The sequence below is a fragment of the Spea bombifrons genome, chromosome 12 (assembly GCF_027358695.1).
Source record: "Spea bombifrons isolate aSpeBom1 chromosome 12, aSpeBom1.2.pri, whole genome shotgun sequence".
Taxonomy (NCBI): domain Eukaryota; kingdom Metazoa; phylum Chordata; class Amphibia; order Anura; family Pelobatidae; genus Spea; species Spea bombifrons.
Window position 1 is genome coordinate 30,245,882 of NC_071098.1, and position 22,386 is coordinate 30,268,267.

At 44.4% G+C, this 22,386-nt stretch overlaps 2 protein-coding genes and 1 long non-coding RNA gene across 3 annotated transcripts; 1 reads left to right on the forward strand and 2 right to left on the reverse strand.

The window, feature by feature from the left end:
* Positions 1-4,207: 4,207 nt before the first annotated feature.
* LOC128470346 (zinc finger protein 585A-like) lies at positions 4,208-8,368 on the reverse strand. The gene is made up of 2 exons (XM_053452221.1): positions 8,240-8,368; positions 4,208-8,146 (listed from the first exon to the last, which is right to left on the reverse strand). Exons 1-2 carry the CDS (start codon positions 8,301-8,303, stop codon positions 4,695-4,697), a joined length of 3,516 nt encoding a protein of 1,171 aa, XP_053308196.1. The 5' UTR covers positions 8,304-8,368; the 3' UTR covers positions 4,208-4,694.
* A 204-nt stretch (positions 8,369-8,572) lies between these two features.
* LOC128470345 (uncharacterized) lies at positions 8,573-13,123 on the reverse strand. The gene is made up of 3 exons (XR_008346023.1): positions 13,037-13,123; positions 8,956-9,060; positions 8,573-8,788 (listed from the first exon to the last, which is right to left on the reverse strand). It is a non-coding gene; the product is annotated as an uncharacterized LOC128470345 (long non-coding RNA).
* A 1,792-nt stretch (positions 13,124-14,915) lies between these two features.
* On the forward strand, positions 14,916-21,364 carry LOC128469723 (transmembrane protease serine 3-like). Its single transcript, XM_053451525.1, has 14 exons — positions 14,916-14,924; positions 15,374-15,427; positions 15,810-15,939; positions 16,073-16,210; positions 16,610-16,753; positions 17,167-17,311; positions 17,554-17,673; positions 17,971-18,014; positions 18,219-18,384; positions 18,469-18,638; positions 18,830-18,925; positions 19,339-19,481; positions 20,998-21,150; positions 21,298-21,364. Exons 1-14 carry the CDS (start codon positions 14,916-14,918, stop codon positions 21,316-21,318), a joined length of 1,533 nt encoding a protein of 510 aa, XP_053307500.1. The 3' UTR covers positions 21,319-21,364.
* Positions 21,365-22,386: the final 1,022 nt, after the last annotated feature.

Consider the following 22,386-nt stretch of genomic DNA (forward strand, 5'->3'; position numbering starts at 1 on the left):
GGAGCAGGCGGCTCATGTCCAAAGTATCGACATGTCAGCCCCCGCATGCCCCAGATGTTGGCGTTGCTCAGGTAAAATAGTTCCTCTTTACACTAACGATCACTATTGTAGTGAAAAGCCCGCTCTGTAGGTCGTTTGATGAAATAAAAGTAGCGGCACTGTTACGCCGCGTGGGGGCCGGGTCGCCTTAAGTACCGTAAACAAACGTGGGTCGTATATGGTAGTTATCAGTGCGCTAGGCTGTGAAATGTAGTAAAAAAAAACGTGTTTTTTTTCTAATTTGTAAAAACATCTTTTTTTTTGAAGAACAGAAATAAATGTCTTCTGGCTGGTTTTACAGTATTTTTTATAATATGCTTAATATATATATATATTTTTTATATATATAATGTGTGTGATGCATTGGCAGAATGTCTAGAAGGTGGAGATTTTAAATATATATATATATATATATATATATATTATAGTTTAATATATAGCGCCATCAAATTCTGTAGCGCTGTACAATTATGGGAAAGCTATTAATCAACATGGCATTTTGGGAGATAACTTATGAATTCTGCTAACCGTAGCATTAAAAGCTGTAATTATGGGTAATTCGCTGCCCGCACCAAATACAAGGATATTTTGATACAGAATATGTAAAACCAGGTTGACTGTATAAAAAAAAATCTTCTTTATCCCTCTGGCTTTACAGCCTTCTTCGGAAGGCCTAGGGGTAATCTAGAAGCAGACGGCAGCCGTGTGCTGCTTTCATCTCAATACAAAGGGTCTACATCAGAAACTTCCCGATGCCCCCTTCAGCCGTAAAACAGAAGAAAGCGACGTTCCGAAATGACTTATACAAACATATTTATTCTCTCTCGCTAATGCATCGTTAGTAATATCACACGGAGAATTACTTTAATAAAAGCATCCTACGGAAGGCATTTTTAACAAAACAGCCAAGTAAAGAGTTGCAGGAGGAGGTGAGTATATAGCTTGGGAGGTCGACCGAAGAGATCGCCGAGACGTTCCAATAATCCGACGGCAGCCAGGAGTCCGTACCGAAGCGCGAAGAGATCGACCGTGGGAAACCGTGTCAGCGTGCGCCGAGGTCCTTATTGCCCTTTCGCGAATTGTCCTTTGAGGATCAGTCCTGGAGTCCACGGGCAGCGTCTACTCAACGGGACGCCAACAGTACTTAACCTGTCTCGTTTCACGAGCGTTCTACTCGATGGGAGGACAAAGCCACGCAATGGTAAGAAGAGCCTTGAAGTTACTCCATGGAGAGGCGTTCTCCTCTCTATCACGTCTCTGCGGAATTTAAAGCCAGCGATTGGATGCTTGAAAGCTCCTCGAGCTCTTAAATTGTCCCCTCCGTCACCGTGTTGTGTTCTTCTCCGTTCCAATGTGCAACGCACAGTCTTTTACCTTTTTATTTTGTTTTTTTTTTTTTACCCTTGGCTAAAACGCTGGCAGCGTGACTCGTGACCAGCTGTAACAGGCTAGTAGGAAGAGAGTATATTAACGTGGCATCCTTTGGGTTATTCTGAGAGGAAAAGGTAAAAACGTTAGCATTTTATTGGAATATCTAGCAGTTTTTTTTTTTTCCGTCTCTTTGTTACACTGAGCGGTAAATAGGACTTGGAGTATTAACGAGCTGTGAGGGTGGACGGTTCTTGTAGGTGGGTTTCCTAGAAGCAGAGCGGTTTTTCTGTGAACTTACAGTCCCATCACGGAAAAGGAACGCGTCGCTAATTCTATAGATTCGGAATTCGGTCAATGGAAGACAAAAGAAGTATTTAAATTAATATATAACAATTCACTAACGGTAAATAAGCACAGTTGAAAATAGATAGATATATTTATATTTTAGGTTTTGTAACCAGACCCCTCGCGTTTATGGTGAAAACTTTACAGACACCAAAAGAGGTTCTTAATTATTGCAAAAGGAAACAAAAAAAAATATGGTCGACTCAATTAAGACAGCGAAACGCAACAAAGTATTCCTTTCCCTACAGAGGAGCTTTTTAGCTCGTCTTATGAGATAGTGACGTAAAGCTTTGACTTTGTAGCACCAGGACGGGGTCATATACAGAAAGATACAGTCTATAGAGAAGATCTAACAGTTTCTCCACCCAAGAAGGAAGCCACAGTGGACTCGGGGGGTCTTTACAGACTTGTTCTCTTACAAAAATAGACCTGCGGAAAGATTATTTTGCTTAAAATCCTCCCAACCTTTCGCCGTCTACAACGCTTCCGGTTTTACCGCGTTTGCCGTTCTCTGGGAACCGTTTACGGTCAGAGCGGCGAGTCCAAAATGGAAGACATCTGGGTTTGTCCCCTTCCCTCGCCTTTCCGTCCGAGTCTAACCTTTGTTCTTGGCTAATATCGCGTTCCGCGTTCTCTTGAGCGACGCGTTTTCTCGGGTTGGAAGGCTGTACCTTCCTTAAACACACGACTAAGATGAAACTCTTCTAGCTTCCCAGTGTATATCATCAAACCGTAGTGGTGGTCAACTCTGGATATAATATTTGAAAACCTAACAAGCTCAGTGTGCGTTTTTAGGTCGTCGATGAAGATTAACCGGTTGGGTTGGCGCGTGGAACACCAAAAAGGCGCGTCCAACATTTTGAGGTTTTGCCGCGATTTTGGGTCAAACGCTAGAACGTTACAAGCAATCTCACGATAAAAAAAGTATATTTTCATCGAGCCAAAGAAGTCCAACAATACGTAGCTGGGCCTTTAGCTCAAACTTTTCTACTAGGTGGCCTCGGCTGAACGCTACTCTATACTGAGCCGGATCAGAGCTGTCCGGAGATCCGATCGAATTCAGCGGCCGAGTCCTGTAGCTTTACGAGTTGATTAAACATTCTAATAACTTTATATAAATACAACGCACAAACTCGATTTTATTGCATTTTCCCCACCCGGCTCGGATTATCAAACTTATCCGCTTTTTTACTCAAAAGATAACATTGAAAAATAAATATTTTTTTTTTTTTTTTTGCTGTAGCTCCTCGATCGCGGAAGCCGACTCTGTTTTCCAAGAACGCAAAAACAGACCGGTATACGGCCCTCGAGGATTGGAAACGGACGCTCGCGTCCTAAACTCTTTAGGGGGGAGTTTTTTTGGTCGTAGCCGATAATACTATGTCGTAAGTGCTATATTTTTTAATATTAAGCGTATTTTCAGCTTTTTGGGGGTGTTATAAAAATCTGGAGCCCAAAAGGATAAACCGTGGCATTGGATTTTTTAACCATTCTTTGGTATGTGGTGGGGCGATGAGACCCACCAAGGCAAGCAAACTTTTAAGTTCTTAAAGCCACGAGGAAGGGCTGGTCTTCCATCCTCTACCGTGTCGGAATTTTCTCCCTCACATTAAATTACATAAATTATTGAATTCAGTCGGAATTTCTTTTCCAAGAAGACGCAACGAAAATTCCATAAATAACCATAAAGCTCTCCGATGTTTGCCTGCAACGCCGGTAAAAAGACTGAGCTACGTTGGAACGGCTAACCTTTTGGATAGTCTGGTCTGAATTAATTCGTAAAGCCAACCCTACGAAAATCTCTCGGAAACACAAAGAAGCTCGGTAGCTTAGGCTGTACCGAGATCGGCCGACGGCTCAGAAGCCGCCGGCAAACACACTTCCTTAAAAGTAAAGTTTGGCGTATGTCTGATTCCATCATCGGTCTGTCCGTCAGTACATAATCCCAACAACAACAGTAACCGGATCCAAAAAGAAAAACCCCAACAAGAATAAATACGACTGTCACTCATTATAACGCAACATACGAGAACAAAAGTCTAAAAGTGCCATCGGGATAAGAACTAGGACTTCACTAACCTGAATATTAGATTTTCCACAGGGGCTGTTGGAATAGCTGCCAAAGTTAAAAATGGCATTTTCCAATTAAAAAGCTGATTTTATTTATTATCAGCAGTGGAATAAAAATGACTAAAGTGCTTCCCATCTCCCGCAGTGGAATCAGGTCTCGCTAGCCTTTAGGTAACTCGGGGGGTTTCAGTGCTCAGGGAGATACCACCCCGTTGTCCACGTTTTGTCCCAACGTCACTGAATAGCCAGAGAGAACCGATGGAAAGTCCATTCCTTACGCGGTTTAAGTACCTGAGGTGTAGCACCCTCTCAGGCCAGGGGCTCCCTATGGGCTAAATGGTTTGGACATCATGCTGTCCAAGTAGCTAAAACTCCTTTTAATACTTGGAGAGATGATGGCAAGTCGCACGGAGACCCTGCCGAGTCGGCTGTTTCTGTCCCGATGAGCATGGCAGGGACTTGAGCGAAACCCACGCAAGCTTAAAGTCCTGAAAGCGGTCGGGAGAGCCGGTCGATGCTCACGGGCTTCACACAGCGAAGCCGGCAGGGTCTAAGCCGCCGAGGGAATCTGCCGAGTTCGGTGGCCGAGGCCTGTGGACTTAAGGTCAAGTTCAACTAGGCCATCTATCATCATGAATGAACGCTGTGTGCAACTCGGGATTTAGAAAATAAGACCGCTTGGGGTATTACTGCAGTCTATAAAGATGCAGCGTTGCCAATTAACTTTCTGGACACTCTCTAGTGTCCTGGTTTAACGCCCCCCCAGCTCTCATATGAAGAATTTCCCTAATATTTCTTAATATATTGCTTTTCAGGTCTAGGACTTGGACCGTGCCTGAGTTTCAGACACGTGCCGGGGCTTTCCCTGTCTACTTCTCGTGCTGTGTGTACACAGCTGCTCTCTCTTCTTCTCTGCCTGTACTTCTGATGTCCATCAAATCTTGGCTCGGCTTCCAGCAATACTGCCCCCCAAGTTCGGGATCGTCCCTCTTAGCGTGGAGTTTTTTGTGGACGGTGAGGTAAGTTTGCTGCAGAAAACTCTCGCCGCATTCTGAGCAAGTGTACAGAGGCTGCTGATCATGCGATCTCTGGTGCGCTACCAAGTTAGACATGAGGTTATAGCGCCTTGGACACTCTGTGCACTTGTACGTGCGCTTGCCCCTAGGCATAACGCTCTTTCCCCTACTCTCCTCACTAGATTCAGTTTTCCTTGGCCTGCCTCTTGCTCTGGGAACTGCATAATCTGTGCTTGGAATAGAATTCATAACCGTGCCCTGCTCTGCGTGGCTCTTCAAGTGATACAATAAGTTTGATTGCTGTCTGAATCTCTTACCGCAGCACTGGCAGGCGTACGGCATCTCGCCAGTGTGAGTGCGCAAGTGGATCATCAGGCTGGTGCGTTGGCTGAACTGGCGGTTGCATTCGTGGCAGCGATATGACCGCTCCCCGGAGTGGATCCGTTGGTGAACCAGCAAATTTGATTGGTGAATGAATACTTTGTCGCATTCGGGACAGTGGAACTCCTCCTTTGCGCTCTGATTCGGGGTGCCTGGGGACATACCGTTCTTGGGGTTGGATTCCAAATGCATCCACATGGGTGGGTGTCCAGGTGGGGATTCTATCTCCGAGCCCATACTGCTTTCTCCTCCAGCTTCTATCCCTGAAATTGAAGGAGAGTTAGGCAGATGTTCTGCGGTACACTTAAGTAGACCTTGCACCGTATTGGTCTTTATATGGTACAGTAAGTTAGACTGCTGTCGGAAGCGCCTCCGGCACTGCAGGCAAGCATACGGCATCTCTCCAGTATGGGTTCTTAGATGAACCATCAGGCTCGTGCGCTGACTGAACTGCTTACCGCACTCTTGGCAGCGGTAAGTCTTGTCCCCTGAGTGTATGCGCTCATGGACCAAGAGATTGGACTTGTGGTTGAAGGTCTTAAAGCAGCTCCTGCACTTGAAAGATCTGTCGGCCAACGGAGAGTTGGCACCTAGCCCTGAACTGACGCACTCGGCGGTGGTGGAGATTTCGCTCAGGTTTACGGTCTGGGGAGCCTCAAAAAACTGCCCGCTTTGGTTCATTTGGCTTCCATCGGTGAAAGGAAAGAATGTCCAACGACTTTGGCCAACACTGTGCGGCTGAAGCATCATCATGTCCTGAAGGTTCTTCCCGGTCTCCTGCCCTTTCAGTGTCTCTTTCCTTTGCTCTGGAACATCATCATCTTGGAAAAGCTCCCTGTGGTTCCTGAGATGCTGGATCAAGTTTGACTGCTGCCGAAATCGCTTCTCGCACTTCCAGCACTGGTACGGACGTTCCCCTGTGTGAATACGCAAGTGGACAATCAAGTTGGACTTGTTGTTGAAACGTCGCGGGCACTTCCAACACTTATGAACAGCTTTTCCTGTCAGCAGGGTCATCATGGGGCCTTGACCTATGCAAGGATTTTTCCTTGGCCTTCCTCTTCCACGAATTTGGAAGGGGCCCTTTATCGGTGCTTTCTCTGCAGGAGGAGCCCCTACCCTCTGATATTCTGTGCTGTTTCCCGGCTGGGGGATAAGTTGTAGCTCTGAGCTATTTGGAACCCCTGGGGCATTGTTCCCCTCCGGACGGGGTGGAAGCTTAAAGATTGGCTGCGGGAACCCTTCAAGTTCATGTCGAGAAGACAGCATGCTCTCTGTGTATGTATGTGGCAGGCCCCTATTAACGGGATACTGGACCTGTATCTCTCTGCATTGCATGATGTTATTTGGCTGTTCCATGTGAAGCTTTTGGTGGAGAAGGAGGCTGGAGGTCGTAGGAAACCATTTCGTGCATTGGTTGCATTGGTAGGCCCTCACTTGTCCATCTTCCCCTCTTACTGCTCCAACACTGCCGATGTTTAGCAATTGTGAGTATTCTCTCTCAACGTACTGGCCAGATGGCCCGATCAGCTGCCCACAGAGCTTCACCATCTGTTTGCTGGGACTGCCAATGGAAACCTCTGTTTTCGGGTCAGTCTGTCCCGCGTGGCTTTTCATGTGGTAAAGAAGGTTGGACTGCTGGCGGAAACTCTTCCCGCACTGCTGGCAGGAGTACGGCATTTCTCCGGTGTGGCCGCGCAGGTGCACCATCAAGCTGGTTCTCCGTGTGAAATGTTTGCCGCATTCCTGGCAGCGGTATGACCGGTCCCCAGTGTGAATGCGCTGGTGAACCATCAGGTTGGACTGATGCGTGAAGCGCTTGAAACAGTGACCACAGACGTAGGGTCTTTTACAAGCTGCAGGCTCTTCTTCTTTACCACCTTTCAGAACAGGGCCTTTAGTACCCCAAACCTCGTTACCGGTGTCATTGCCGTCAGATATCAGATACATCAAAGGAAGTCCGGGTGCCCTGTTCTCTTCGCTCCAGTTTCCTCCATCAAGCTCTTCCGCTCTCTGGTGGCTCTTCATGTGATGGGTAAGATTGGACTGCTGACGGAAGCTCTTGCTACACTTGGTACAGCGAAACGGCGCCTCTCCTGTGTGAGTCCGTAGGTGGACGGTGAGGCTAGTGCGTTGGTTAAATTTCCTCCGACACACGTGGCAGGAGAATGGCTTCTCGCCTGTATGTATACGTAGGTGAGTGACCAGCGACGACTGCTTGCAGAAGATCTTATCGCACACAATGCAGCGGTATCTTCTCCACTCACATGTGATCTCGTCCGGTTGATCTGACTGAACCAGCTCGTGGCCAATGCCCTGGAACTTATCTTGGTTGTGGGTCTCCTGGTGCTGCAAAAGCTCAGACAGATCCTGGAAAACAAAATTGCAGAAGGAGCATTGGAAGAGACCCCAATATCTCTGGCTTGGTTGTTCTGAAGACCCAATATCTTTTCTTTTGTTTGCATCCACACTCCTTGCCTGCTGGTCAATATTAGGCCAACCATGTGGCCTGCAAAGCATCCCACTTACTTTGTCCACTTTACCAAAACTTGTTGGCATTGGTGTAACTCCATGTAACACGGGCTGTGAGCTGGTGTCCTCCACGGTTCTTGTCACCCTGGCTTCTGTTGCCCCTTGATCTGCAGTGCTTGGCTCTCTGGCTCTTGGCTTATCCATGAGCGTTAAGGCCGTAGAACTTTGTGGAGTCGGATAACCGTAGTCTGTTGACACAGAGCCAGGCTGGCAAGTTGTTTCTGCCTCTATCAAGCGTTGCGATGGCTTTTCTCTCCAGCGGTTTTGGTGTTCGTCAACATTACTCAAAATCATCGGAGGCTGAGAAGAAGACTGGCCTTCAGGTATCTTCCCAAGGAGGGGAACAAATGGTCTCCCATCCTCTGGCCTTATAGCGGTCCAACACTCTGAAACTACGGGGACAAAAACAAAAATGTCATTTTGGCACTCCTCATCACAAAGTGTCAAAAAGTACAATATTTTGATTGCGGTCGCAGAATTCTTACTTTCGTTGCGACTATTCCTTGCTCGACTGTCCTCCTGAACGTAGGAATCTTCAGAGGTTTCCATCACTGCCAGAAATGGTGGTGACGAGACTTTGAATTCTAAAAACAAGGGCACAATATCAGGTAAACAAATCGGTGTTGGAAGGTAATACGTTAAAGAGATATTCTGAGCATGTGTCACGCAATGGAGGACACCATTTTCATGGCTTTCTCCACTAAAAAGTTGTTTTGCCGCCTGAACTCCTTGACTATGCCAACAGAATGCACCATAGCCAAACCAAATGTGCTCTAAGTCAATAGAGAAAAATAAAAATATATGCCCCGTTCTTACTCTTTTTTGTTCAGACAGGGTTAGGTGAAGGTTGTCCTGGTCTACAATGCTGCCCTGGAAGGCTGGAAGGTTCCTCCAAGACCAGGATATCTACAGGTCTCCCAGCAGGTCGGTCTGTTCACCACGAGACCACCAGCTGGAGGAATCAGATGTACTTGCCGTGAACATCGATACCTGTTGTGATACCGGTAGCGGGATATATAGTCAGTGGTGCCACCCTGTGTCCAAGAAGAAAACCATGTAAAATGAACAGCCACATCCATTAAACTCAGTATCGCAGGCATCCTAACAGCCAATTATACGTTCGAGGCTTACGAAGACCAACCGTCGTACCACTATAGACTTCTCTGCCCTGGAATTAACAATGTGGGACTCCAGGACTCACCAAGAGGGACCGTATCCTGATAGTGGTCAGTCATCATGACATAGTTCCTTAGTAACGGTTCAGTGTTGTCTACTGGATATAGACATCTTCAGACACGAGAAAATCCTGCAAAAAAATGGAGAGAAAACGAGGTTTCCGTTATAACACGAGGGGTGATTTCAACAGGGGGGAGACTCATGCGACGGCACACAGACCCACGCCTGTCTCTCCAGTCCGTGTTATTACATGAACGATATGATTAAGCCGGAGAAAGGAGGCTCCGTGTAATAAAAAAGGGAACTGGATATATTTATTTAGCTACAAAAGGGTCTCTCGGCTTAAGGTACCTGTAACTGCAACTTCTTAATGATATCGTGACTTGTCTTTAATGAAACCACCCGGACACATTAAAAAGTAGGCGGCTGACAGGATTATAGCCAAAATCGTGGACACCCCGAGAGCTTCCACTAAGGATGAGACTCCGTTTGAGAGAAGGCAGCCAAAACCTGGCCCCAGAGATGTTAGATGTTACATCAAAAGCTTTGGACCACCCTGGCCATGAAGAACCTGGTGAGGACAACTTCTCAGAGCAGACCGCTCATGAGGTCAGCTGAAAATCCTTAGGTGCTTTCAAGAGGGAAGTGGTTATAATAACAAAACACGGCGCATGTAACCAACATTCTCTATGATGACGACCGTCACGGAACACATAACACCAAGACATTTATTTACGGAGACCCCTTTTAAACGTTTCTAGTAAGTTATGGGAAGACCCCTCTTGTGACCCTGAGACCCTTCCGTTGGCCCAGGCGTTGTATGAAGACGCCCCGTGTATCAGACGCCCCGTGTGTTATACGCAGCACTCCCTGCGATACAATGTTTTCATTTCAAAAAAGAAAAAAAAAAGAAAGCAGAACCTTATTTTCCCAAAAGAACAAAAACAAACATTAAAAGAGCTGCGGCAGGCGAAGGCGCCGGCCCACCCCGTCGAGCTGGAATCTGCCGCTTACGAATGGGGATATATTTTTATATTGTTGCTGAAAATACGACAGCCACGCAAAAACCACATAAACAGCCTTTAACCTCTTCCCTCCCACAGCCAAGCCTTTCTTCAGTTTAGAAAGGCAAACGACGCCGTGGATAATTGTCAACGCTGATGCCGCTTCTCTCCAGCTGCTTTGGACTAGGAATCCCATCAGGCCAACCTGCGGCTCCGGCCGTGGGTGGACTGCAAATCACATCATCCTAGCTGTTGCGTTCCTCAAGCGATGTGCAGCCCAATCCCATTCGCCTGAGCACCGCAAGCTGGGGCTGATGGGAATTGGAGTCCGAGGACGGCTGGAGAGAAGCCATTTGTTGGGTTCTTCAATCTGGATGTAGAGATACGAGCGGCTGAACCAGTAAGTGGCTTAAGAATCAAAACAGATCCTGATCCAGTGACGACTCTGGGTTTAAGGTTTCTATGACAACGGCCAGACACAAGAGACTAAGAAAACAATCATATTACAAATGAAAAATAATAATAATAAACCGAGACGCCTGAAGGAATGCACGACGGGAGCGTTGGAGGAATGTCGGAAGGCATCTAGATTGGGAGAGCATGCGTGCTTTCCTTTGTCGGCTCGGCCTGCGTCTGACTACCGATAAAGCTCTTACAACAACTTGGCCGCCATGTTGGGCAACTGGCTTTGGGTTCTGGGCACTGAAGTCCAATAAGAGCTTTGAGGGGACCTTGATCACTCGATGCCTAGGATTACAGATACAGGCAACAGCCTATCGCCCCGAACATCCACGCCAGTGACAAACGCATATTACTCAGCGAGTATACTCCTGCTGATCAGCCTCCCTCAGCGGGCGGGAAGCAATTTGTGCGCATGTACCAAGGGGTCTCATTGGAGGGCGCTACAGCAGTCTAGTACCCCTGAGGTCGATGGAACGCCATCTCCTACACGGCGAATGGCGGAGAAACAGAGCAAAAAAATATAAGGGGACGCTCAGCAAGCATATCCCCGAACGCGCACACAACGGCTGGAGGGTATCGCTAATGGCCGCTAACTGGCCTATGGCCGCCGCTCAGCCAATGCTCGCGAAGGTCTACTTGGGCGAAGAGGGACGATGCTGCTTTGCGATAAGACAGACATACGGACGACGAACCAGACGCCAGATTAAAAGCACTTTATTTGGAAGCCTATCATTTCATGGAATGACGCCCCGGTGCCCATAAAACCAGCTTCTGGCCTAACGTTAACACGAGACACTCGGTACTCTTACCACCCAGAATGCACTAAAACATACGGATATAAAACACGATCTTTGCGTCTTTGGGCGTTGGAGCTCAGACGGTCCCTTTAAACCTGCTCATTACCCTCAAGGGCAAACGGAAACATTTATAACACAAAGCTCTGTTCTAAATTTATTGCAGGAAGACCTCAGCGGCAGAATATAATGTTTGTAGGAACCAGGAAACCGCCGAGCGATCGTCGGGTCGGGGTAAATTAAAGTACGGAGAGCGCTTGGAGGGCAGGATGCTGCTAGCGTTAGAGGGGGTCTAAGGAATTGGGGCGCAACGGAAAGATCGTCGGTTTTCTATCAGCGGTGGACCAAACCATTTGTCATTTTCAGGTTTCCATGTATTTAAGGCGTAATGGTGGAAACATGCAGAGCCGCTAAGAGTTAAAAACCCACCAGGGCCGTTACAGACTCACTAGGGGGTCTTAATATATATGATCCGATTCTGAAAACACGTGAGGCTCGGTTTAAATAACACTTTTGGTGCAAAGTTTTAAAAGTGATCTTATCGCCACGGCAACCAATGGAGCGGTCCTGCTGATTGAAGCATCCTATTGGTTGCCATGGCGATAAGATGACTTTTCAAACTTTGCACCAGAATTCCTTTTTTTCCCCCAATGCATAATCCCCCACCAAAATATGTTAAAACATTTTAACCGTTTAAATGGCTGCATTGGCCTTCCACACGGCTAGACGTCACGTCTTATCTAATAACATACATGTAAAAGCGAGTGAGCGTTACAGGTACGCAGGTCATTCCTTTATGTGCCTGGGTGCAAATTTACTAATACATTATTAATAATGTGGCACTCACAGGGTTAAAATTTCTCATCCTGCCAGTAATAATAATAATAATATCTCAACTAGCTAATAATAATAATCTCAACCGGCAGACAATAATAATAATAATAAAATAAATATGATCTCAAGTGGCTAATAATAAAAATACAAATTAAAATAATCACATATCTTAACTGGCAGTAAATAATAATAATAATAATAATAATAATATCTCAACTAGCTCATAATAATACAAACAATAATAATCACAAAGCTTATCTCAACTAGCTAATAATAATACAAATAGTAATCTCAACTGGCAGTTAATAATAATATTAATAATATTAATATCTAATAATACAAATAAAAATAATCATGTATCTTATCTCAAATAGCAGTTAATAATAATAGTAATTAAAATAATAATATAAATATTATCTAATAATACAAATACAAATAATCACACAGCTTATCTCAACTGGCAGTAAATAATAATAATAATAATATGATCCCAAGTGGCTAATAATAATAATACAAATAAAAATAATCACATATCTTGTCTTGACTGGCAGTAAATAATAATAATAATATTAATAATAATTGCATTTTTACTGGGAAAGTTGTTATGGAAAAAAGGGGGAAACATGTATTTAATTTTCTCCAGCCACAGCAATAATCAAATCCAAACTAAATACCCAGAATACGAATCTTCTGTTATTTGATATAAACATAAAATAAGTTAAAATCAGGCAATCCTGTGGCATTAATAACGTTCAGCAGTCAGCCGGGGCAGTCACGGGAATCTCGACATAAATAAAAGTCAAATAACGGAAACGGGGGGTTTTCGGGGGGCTGCATTTTGACATTTTGCATCATTAACCCCTCTTTGGTCATACGAGGGCCTGTGGTCTGCAGGGAGCTGAGGGGTTAAATTCTTCATAAATAGAAGGGGGGGGTATAATATCCAGCGAGAGATGGATTCGCCCCCCCGCTCCTCCCGCTATCTGCCCCGGGCCCCCCGCCTCATACTCACCTTGCTGATGGTGGAGGGGGCGCGGGGGTATCGGGGCGCTGGCTGAGGGGGTGCACGGGCTTTGGGGGTGCACACACAGGATGCTTTGTGCAGGGGGAGGGGCGCAGACACAGAGAAGAGGGGGGCTGGCGGAACTGCCGTGAGCGGCTACGGCGGCCCGGGCAGGACAAACCTGCTCCGCTCTGCAGCGGGATGACGGAGAACGGGATACTCAGGGCCCACATAGCAACCCGTATACAACTATATCCCATATAATGTAATAATAGTAATGTAGACAAATGATTATGTTATACACTGCATGTTATGTCCTGCCTACCCATTGTACAGCAGTACGGAATATGATTTTTTATGTAGTTATTATTGTTATATTATTATTATTGTTGATGTTATTTAATAAATAATATGAATTTATATATATATATATATATATATATATATATATATATATATATAAATGTAATGCTATACAAATCAATAAATAATAACAATAATATATATTTGTTACATATATATTCTACTAAAAACTTGGGTATCGGGACTTCCGTAAAACTGCGTTAGATGTCTTGCGGATAAATAAACGTATTTATCGATAGAATATATAAGTGTCATTTATTTGTTACATTGTTACACATACAATCATTAAAAAATAACTTCTAGAAAAACTTTTAACGTTGCAAAATCTACTCGGATCTTTGAACTTAGCGATTCTGGTCCAAAAGTGATCTCCATAGCAACATGTTTTTGGGCTATTCCATTTGTTGCCTGTTTTCCGATGACCTAAAATGGGAATAATTAGCGATTTAGCATGTTACATGTGACAGTCACGGTGTAATCCTACGTGTTTACGACGCCGAACGTATAACCTGAATATATCGGTGTAAGACGTCCCGCGGTTACAGAGCGCTGTATAAAGTCTTCTGTATTCCGGCCGTAAAGAAGAAAGGAATAAAAGAGCGAAGCAAGACAAGACAGCACACACCCACTCCTAATAAATAAATGAGGGTTATCTGATCGGCCGGTGTCAGGGTACACGATCCCTTTGTTACAGAATCGCAGAGTGTCCTTGGTCTGGCAGAGGACACGCGTATATGTGTGTGAATGAAGAGCTTTCAAGACCTCAGAGGTCCAGTCTTCATTCAGATGTATTGCGTAAGGAATGAAAGCCTCAGATGCCAATATAATTGGCACAATTTTTTTTTTTTTTTATGGATCCCTTCTTGAATGATGGAGAGTAAATAAAAAAACATATTTACACGTATATTTAGAATTTTTACACATATATTTTGAAATATTTTACACATATATGAAATATTTTTCTTTATAGATTAACCTGTTACTCCCCTTATATTTTTGTTATCTTATATCTCTTATATATTTAAATATGGAGAACTCTAGAAAATGTGAATGATCATCAAAAAATGGCATTTTTACCGTTACTTGCAGGAATAAATCTGCATAATATCATGTTATTTCCTAAAAATTCTGTCCCTTTGGGGTTTCCGCCGTTGTCTTTTATTATAAAGCGACCATAAGGCAGGTTCTAGAGGTATCATTGTAGCTCGGAGACACCTGTTCATCACTGACCCTGTCTGTAACGCTATACCCTCTGGAGGACACCTGATCTTTCTAATGGTTCCTCTCCAGGAAGCAGAGGAGGATCCCAACTCATTCGGGTTTAGAATTTTCTTTCTGCTGCTGTCTAGATGCTTTTTCTCCAGATAGTAGGAAACCTCACCATGATGAGGCTGGTCATTCCTGGAAGCCTCATGGATGTTTCTGGACCAAAGGACTAAGCTGTGCTTTTTCACCATTCTTCATTGTGGCCACCCAAGCGGTGGGATGAAATATTGAGAAGACCACGGTGGAATGGCCACTGATCATGACAAAGGTAAAGAGGGGACATCTTTTCCTAAAAACTAGGGTCTTCCGTAACCTGCGTAAGATTTCTTGAGGATAAATACACATTTATTGATAGGAAATATAAGTGCCTTTTTTGTTACATTGTTACACATACAATCATTGAAAAAAGTTGTAGAAAAACTTTTAGCGTTGCAAAATCTACTCGGATCTTTGAACTTAGTGAACGATCCCAGTTATGTGTTTCTGGTCCAAAAGTGATCTCCATAGCAACGGTTAAGTGGCACAGCCTCCCAGTAGAGGTGGTAGAGGGTAATACAGTGAGGGTATTAAACATGCATTGGATAAGCATATGGTTCCTGAATCTAAGACGGGACCAAGCTGTAAGGCTTACATTAAAAATTGCTTAATATATATATATATTAATTATTATTGGTTTTAAGGCTAAACTCTTCTTTTTTTTTGTTTTCATTTTTCTAGAAACCATCGAGAGTTTGTCTGTTTGATATTTTTCCAGGAGCACAAGGGGAAGAGGTGGGATTCTGGTTTTGTACCATAAATATATGGCTTCAGATGCATTCACATATAGATACCCCACAAACTAAGTCAGATAAACCCCCTGTGTATTTTGTTTAATCTATAAACATTTCCTGCTGTTTCTATACACATTATCGGGGCTTTTAGGGCTGTAGAACCCTGCGATCACCTCATACCCAGCAAACATTCTGACCTCCTAGAAAAGAGGGGGCATCAAGGGAGGAAAGAGGGGCATCTAGGGAAGGTAAGAGGGACACAGGGATTTGAGTGCCCACGAGGGACTGTCTGTCTTAAACTGGGATTCTTAGAAGGTATGATCATCTTCTTGTGTTACACAAAGTTAGATCTCTCTCTCACTCCCCTTTCCTCACTCACTTAGGATGGGAATTCTTCTACTTCGCTACCAGAATACTGCCTTGAGGCCGGAATATCGGGTGATGGCTGCATCTCCCAGGTGGTTGACGAAGCCGCCATAATTATATCAACTGTGACTGACCAGCAGAACCAGAGTGAGGACACCGGGCGTGGGGAGGAAAAGAGGGAGCAGATAGGATCTGAAGATGTGAACGATGGAGGATTGGCGTGATGTTCTTGGAGATGTGGCAGTGACATGAGTATTTTTTTGTTTGTCTGGTCCTTCAGATGTTTCTGGATCTGAGACACCCTGCAGTCCTGACGATCGAGAATCTTTGTGTTCCCTGCATCATATTTCCAAGATACTCCTTCACATCTCTGTCATCGTGACCATAGCTGCCACCGCTCTGTCCATCTGCCTCTTATGTGAGTACCAGGAACCAGGGGCAACTTCAAGGCAAAAGGGCAGGTGCCCAGGGGCCCATAAAACTGGGATTTTCTATTATCGATAATCTATATCAACCGGGCCAAAGGGAGGCAACAGGAAGCTCCTTGGTCGCTGACCAAGAGGGACAGTCTTGTTTTAGTGGATATGGATAAAGGTGTAGCAAGAGGCATGGCTTTACCAAGACTTTGTATCTATCATCTATTGATAGCAATTTCTGGAATTAAGGTTAGGGCTGTGGAACTTTGGGGCACCAGGAGGGACTGTTCCTTCTAAAATGGGACACTTTGCAGGGATCTTATCCTGTCCTTTTTCTGTATCTTTTTGTAAAAGTTATCCTGTTGGGTATTAAATCCCATCCGTTTGCTGATTTTTCTCAGTGCAGTATTTCTACCACCCTGCAGTCCAACAAGCCTGTCCTGATTTTTTAGAGAATTGTGACCAGTCTCTAAACTGCTCACTCGGAGGAAGTGCCAACCTCTGTCCTCCCAGCAGGCTTCCGAGCAACCGGACCAGCGCCACTGGTGAGTAAGAGTCAATCTATGTTTCAGTTCCTCCTTGTATCAACACAGAAGACAGATGGGGTGTCCGGTCCCTAATGCCCAAGTCAAGGGTTGGGATGGGGATCTATTCATCTTGGGTACAGTTCATCATCCATGAATTCCTGTAGACCATCAGTACAAGTGTCCAGAGTGCTTTCCAGACGTGTAGGAAATGCTGGCATCACCCACATAGTGATTTAATAATCTTCTTAGATCTCAAACTGGAAGGCGAACTTCTAGGCTTAGATCAGACAGACGGAAAAAGGGAATTCTTTGTAATTTTTACAGTTGCTTGCTCTCTACCTATCTCCTGACCTCCAATAATCCAACCCCTGTTCTTGAAACGTTCCAGTGGCTCAGTCACTGAATGTCGTGTCCTCCTGTTGGATCCACAGAATACAGGAGCCCTGTCTTACTGCTCACAGGTCGTTCCCTGCTGCAGGTGTATAGTGCGAACGCGGGGAAGTATTACACCGTGTGTCACCAGGGCTGGATGCCGACCCACGGTTGGACTGTATGCAGAGAGCTGGGGTTTGACAGGTTGCCTTTGTAAACAACTAAGTACTCTGCTCTGCTTAGACATGACCGTCTCTGTGTTTTTCATTTCTCATTTGTGACCCCTACCGGACATCTTCCTGTTTCACTGGCTACTTATACTCTTGGGTGGCTACCTGTCTACATTCTAATTCCCCTCCATAGGATTCTGTCCTCTGTCGTCTGGCTGTAGGTATTCTTTTTTAAAACTCCATTAACGATTCCTGCTCCCTCTCTCTCATGTCTAGCCACACACTCTCTTCACCGGTACCGCTCACTGCCACCGACCCCACCGTCCTGGAAGCGTTTGCTGTAGTGAATAAAACCATTGGCTCCTCCAGTAATATTGAAAGTTTCCTGAGCCCGGTGTAAGTTCTGCTGCATTCTATCACTAAAACAACCACAGCGGGGCGCTGTTTCCCACACTCAATGGCATTCTAAACGTAGAAGTCCTGAACAATCCAGGTGCCAATCTTTACTCCAGTACAGCCACCAGCGGTGACAGGCTCGTTCCACCACTATGCAGAGTCTGCGCCTGAAACATGAGTAGCCTATGTACAAAAGAAGGTGTAATTATGAATGTGTGTGTTTTTTTCCCTTCACATTTGATGCTCTTGGTCCTTGGGGTTGCAGACACTGGCATAGAATCTCTTCTGTCTTCACAGAGTGACCTGTCCCACTCAGGAAGGCGTTTCGCTTCAGTGTACAGGTGAGAGGAGGCGCCATACCTTACTCTATTAGGGAGAACCATACCTGTTAAAATAGGGAGGACCAAGGTGTAGTGGATGAGGAGAAGGGAATTCAGAAGGAGGGATGGCGTTTGGAGAACCTGTATGTTGGGGTAAGACGACCCTCATCCAGAGGCTTGCCTAAATGTCCCATTAAAATCATATAAATCCAACTCTAATTGCAGATTGTGGACGTCCTGCTGGGGAGAGTCACCGTATTGTAGGGGGCTCACCAGCTACTTGGGGTCGCTGGCCATGGCAGGTCAGCCTCCGTTGGGATGGTCGCCACGTTTGTGGGGGATCAATCATCTCTTCCCAGTGGGTGATAAGTGCTGCCCACTGTTTCGTGCTGTGAGTAGCTTTTGCTCTTCTTGTGTTCTCTTCCTTCTTACTGCAACACAATCTGCGAATATGGCGCTTTCTCTTTTATCTTAGTTCCAGCTTCCTAACAGTTGGAAGATGGAAGGTCCATGCCGGTTCGGTCTCTCTAAACCCAGCAACCTCCCATTCCGTCCGCAACATATATTATAACGGCCAGTACAACTCCGAGACGAATGACTATGATGTGGCCCTCTTGAAAACCAGCCAGCCAATGAGATTTTCCGGTAAGCCATAGGACCTCTAAGACTCTGTGTCCGTCAGGGTCATAGATCCAGACACACGCAGGCAACAGAGACAAGGCCATCTAGGGTTCCCTGTAACGGCGGTTCCCGACCTCGCATGGTAGTTGAGTTGATTTGTTCTCATCTTGAGGGTTCCTCACTGACCTTTCTTTCTTACCCATCTTCTCTTTCAGAGACCCTTCGTCCTGTTTGTCTTCCTCGGACCCGCCAACAGTTCCAGACCACAGGAAATTGCTGGATTAGCGGCTGGGGCCATGTGAGCGAGGGTGGTAAGGAGCTGACTGAGGCTTTACTCGGGGGAAAGTTCTCTTTTATGGCTCAACCAGACACACTGTAACCTTATTTCAGGAATCTATAGAAAGACAGCACATTAAACCAAGGACAGGTAATGTTCATCTAACAGGTTATCAACAGAGAACGACTCCCATAATTCCAGAATTTAGGTAGTAAGAAGTAAGACAGGTCCACCTGGAGAAGAAGACCTGTCCCCAGGGGTTCTTCTTTCTGTCGGGCTTTCTCCAGCCTCCTTCATAGAATGTATTTAAATATGCATCCATATTTGTTACTTTGCTTTTACTTGTGCATCTTCTGTAGTCTATGCGAGAGGATGGTCCATCAAACCTTCCCTTCTTTCCATTTCTCTGCCCCGAGATCCCTTTTTGGTCTCTCTGTCTTTCTCCAGGTCAGCTGTCTCCTGTCCTCAGGGAAGCCAAGGTGCATCTAATCAGCAGCCATATCTGTAACCAGTCTTCCCACTATCCGGGGATGATCAGCTCTCGCATGCTGTGTGCCGGCTACCCGGACGGCAAAGTAGACTCATGCCAGGTACAAAAAACTCTATACATTCAGCTTTATCAATAACTCTAAAAATAATAATAATAATAATATGTAATTTATTAAATATTAATAATATCATATTTTCTAAATAAATGTATAAATAATAAAAATCTAAAAAATAATTCAATGTGTTTTTTTGGAGTTGCACCATTTTTAATTTTTTTTTGGTGCATTTTTTTCCATTAGCGCAGTCTTTTTTTTCCACATTTTTACCCCGTTTTCACACCTATAATGCTTTTCGAAATATAAAATTATATTTACCGGACCAGAAGAGTAGGATTGAACTCTCACAGCGATAAAGGTGAATTGCTATTAGTTAGTAATCCTTTACATTTTTATACCCACCATAAACCAAACTCGTACTTTATGTGCTGTAAATACTATATTTATAATAAATAATGACATTAACTTTGCTGCCGGGGACGTAGGGTTTGAAGTATTAATCTAGTAATGACCCCGAATAGCCGCCAGATATTGATTTATAGATAAATTCCCTTTCGGTTTTAATGCATCGATTTTTTTATTATTTTTATCTGTAAATAGAGCTCTGTAAATGTAAATTATATATATTTTTTAATTAAATATATATATATTTTTTTAGAAAATATATATATTTTTACACAATTACAAAATTGCGCAAGCGTCTAAAAATTCATTTCCTCTGTGGTCCGGCGACGCTTGTCACTGATTGGCTGCTTGAATCAGCCAATCAGTGGCAGGAATGGGGAGATGATACCGGAATGCCAGTGTTCTAAACCCTGTAGCCAATGTGTGGCAAGAATGAGAAGGATTCCATCATCGATTGGCTGCTTCCTTTGCCCCCATTTCTTGGTTGTGTCGCCATGAAACCACCACTACATTTTCGAGTTACTCGATCACCACAATATATGTAAAATACTAAATACTGCGAGTCCTTTCTCACCGCGGGTTATATTGTAGACAGTTGGAAGATATCTTACCCCTGCCTTTCATGAGTTATCGCTCCGTCCCATGCTTAACTGGAACTGACGCACTAGGGGTGATAGCACCGCTCTCCGACAGGCTGATTACCATGGAAACCTGCCATATAGTGTCCTGATAAACGAGAATTATCTCTATATGTGGCCATTAGTGACAATGACTTCTAACCCAATGCTAATATATAGATTCCTGTGTTATAAAACAGAAGAAACTTCTTCAAAGAATTGACTTCAAGCAGCCGGTCCATTTAGGGGCAACCCAGTGCATTCTGGGAATTGTACGCCCCGGGATCCAGTATCACACTGGTTACAGAATACAGATATGTGTTAAAAACGTTTAATAAACTTTGACTTTTCCAGAAGCAAAAGATGCTTTGAAGGTGTCCACAGTAGCGTATCATCTGGGGGCTTTTACCTCTCCTCAGTGCTTTCTTGCCTCCCATACATGAGCCCATTGCCTCCCACCTCCTATGAAGAGCAGGGGAGGAAGAGAATTTTGGAATCCTTTCTTGCTGACATTCTTCTCGTAAATGTGTCTTCTTCAGGGTGACAGTGGAGGACCCTTGGTCTGCCAGGAAGACGGTCTATGGTGGCAGGTGGGGATCGTAAGCTGGGGTGAGGGCTGTGGTAGACCCAACCGCCCCGGGGTCTACACTAACCTCACCGTGCTTCTAGACTGGGTCTACCATCGGCTCCAGGTGAGTTACATGATGAGCGTTTGAGGAGAACACCCAACACAACTGCAAGGTGGTTCCATGCGCAGCCCATTCCATTAATGGTTGGAAGGGGATCATGATGGGGATTTCAGGACCTGTCATTAACCATCTCGATTTCTCTCCATCTAGACAGACAGCGTGATTCCATAACGATGTAAGAAGTCACCAATGATGATGTCTGAAAAAGAGACTGAAATAAATATTTGAAAAGGTTGGAGATTCCGCGGGTCTGATGAGCCTCTGATTCTCAAAGTTTAGAAGTGTTTAATAAAGTTTAATAAAACTCTCCCCCAGCGCCCTCTGGCTCTTCTTAGATCCCAGTATGACAAACCACCGTCTACTGGTGTTTTCAAGGGTTAATATCTTAAGTGAAAATGTCTCTATTTTCTTTACAAATCATTTTAGAAATCTAGAACCTGCCGGCAGATCGGCCCCATCCGGCCCCCGTCTAGTCACCCGTTTCACCTGCTGTAAAGACTCAAGCCTTAATCAGCCGTCGGTCTCGTCTTAGATTCAGGAGCCGTATGTCTATCCCATGCATGTTTAATACCCTCACTGTATTACCTTCTACCACCTCTGCTGGTGGGCTGTCCCACTTACCTACAACCCCCTCAGTAAAGTAAAAAAAGATTAGTCTGGACACCACCAAAAATGGGGAGTCATTCATCATATACATCCAGTGTAGTCAACAGCTTTGTAGTTATTCACCTGTGGGCAAGCAGGGATTCCAGCTGTGATATAGCAGGGAGAAAAACACCAAAGGGCATGCTCAGATATCATTAAAATAAGAGTCGCCTCCAGATTGTGTGACCCTGAGAATCTGCCCGTTCTCCCCGAGACTGGGGTAAATACCCAGGGGTTTGGGGGTGAACCTTGAAAGCTCCCAGGTGCCAAGAGCAGCAAAAATAGAATTTAGGGAGCAGTCAATATATATTTATATATATATATATGTTCATATTGTAACATTGTATCCGTGTTGGCTGTCAATAATAACAAAGAGAGAACAATAATTATGACATAATAATAATAACAATAATTAAAAGAAGAACAAAAATAACAAAATAATTAAATAATAATAATAATAACAAGAACAACATAATAATAGCAATAATATTATAATAATAATAACACATTGTAAAACAAACAGAGAACAATATTATATCATTACATAATAATACTAATAAGAACAACAAAATAATTCAATAATACTAATAATAA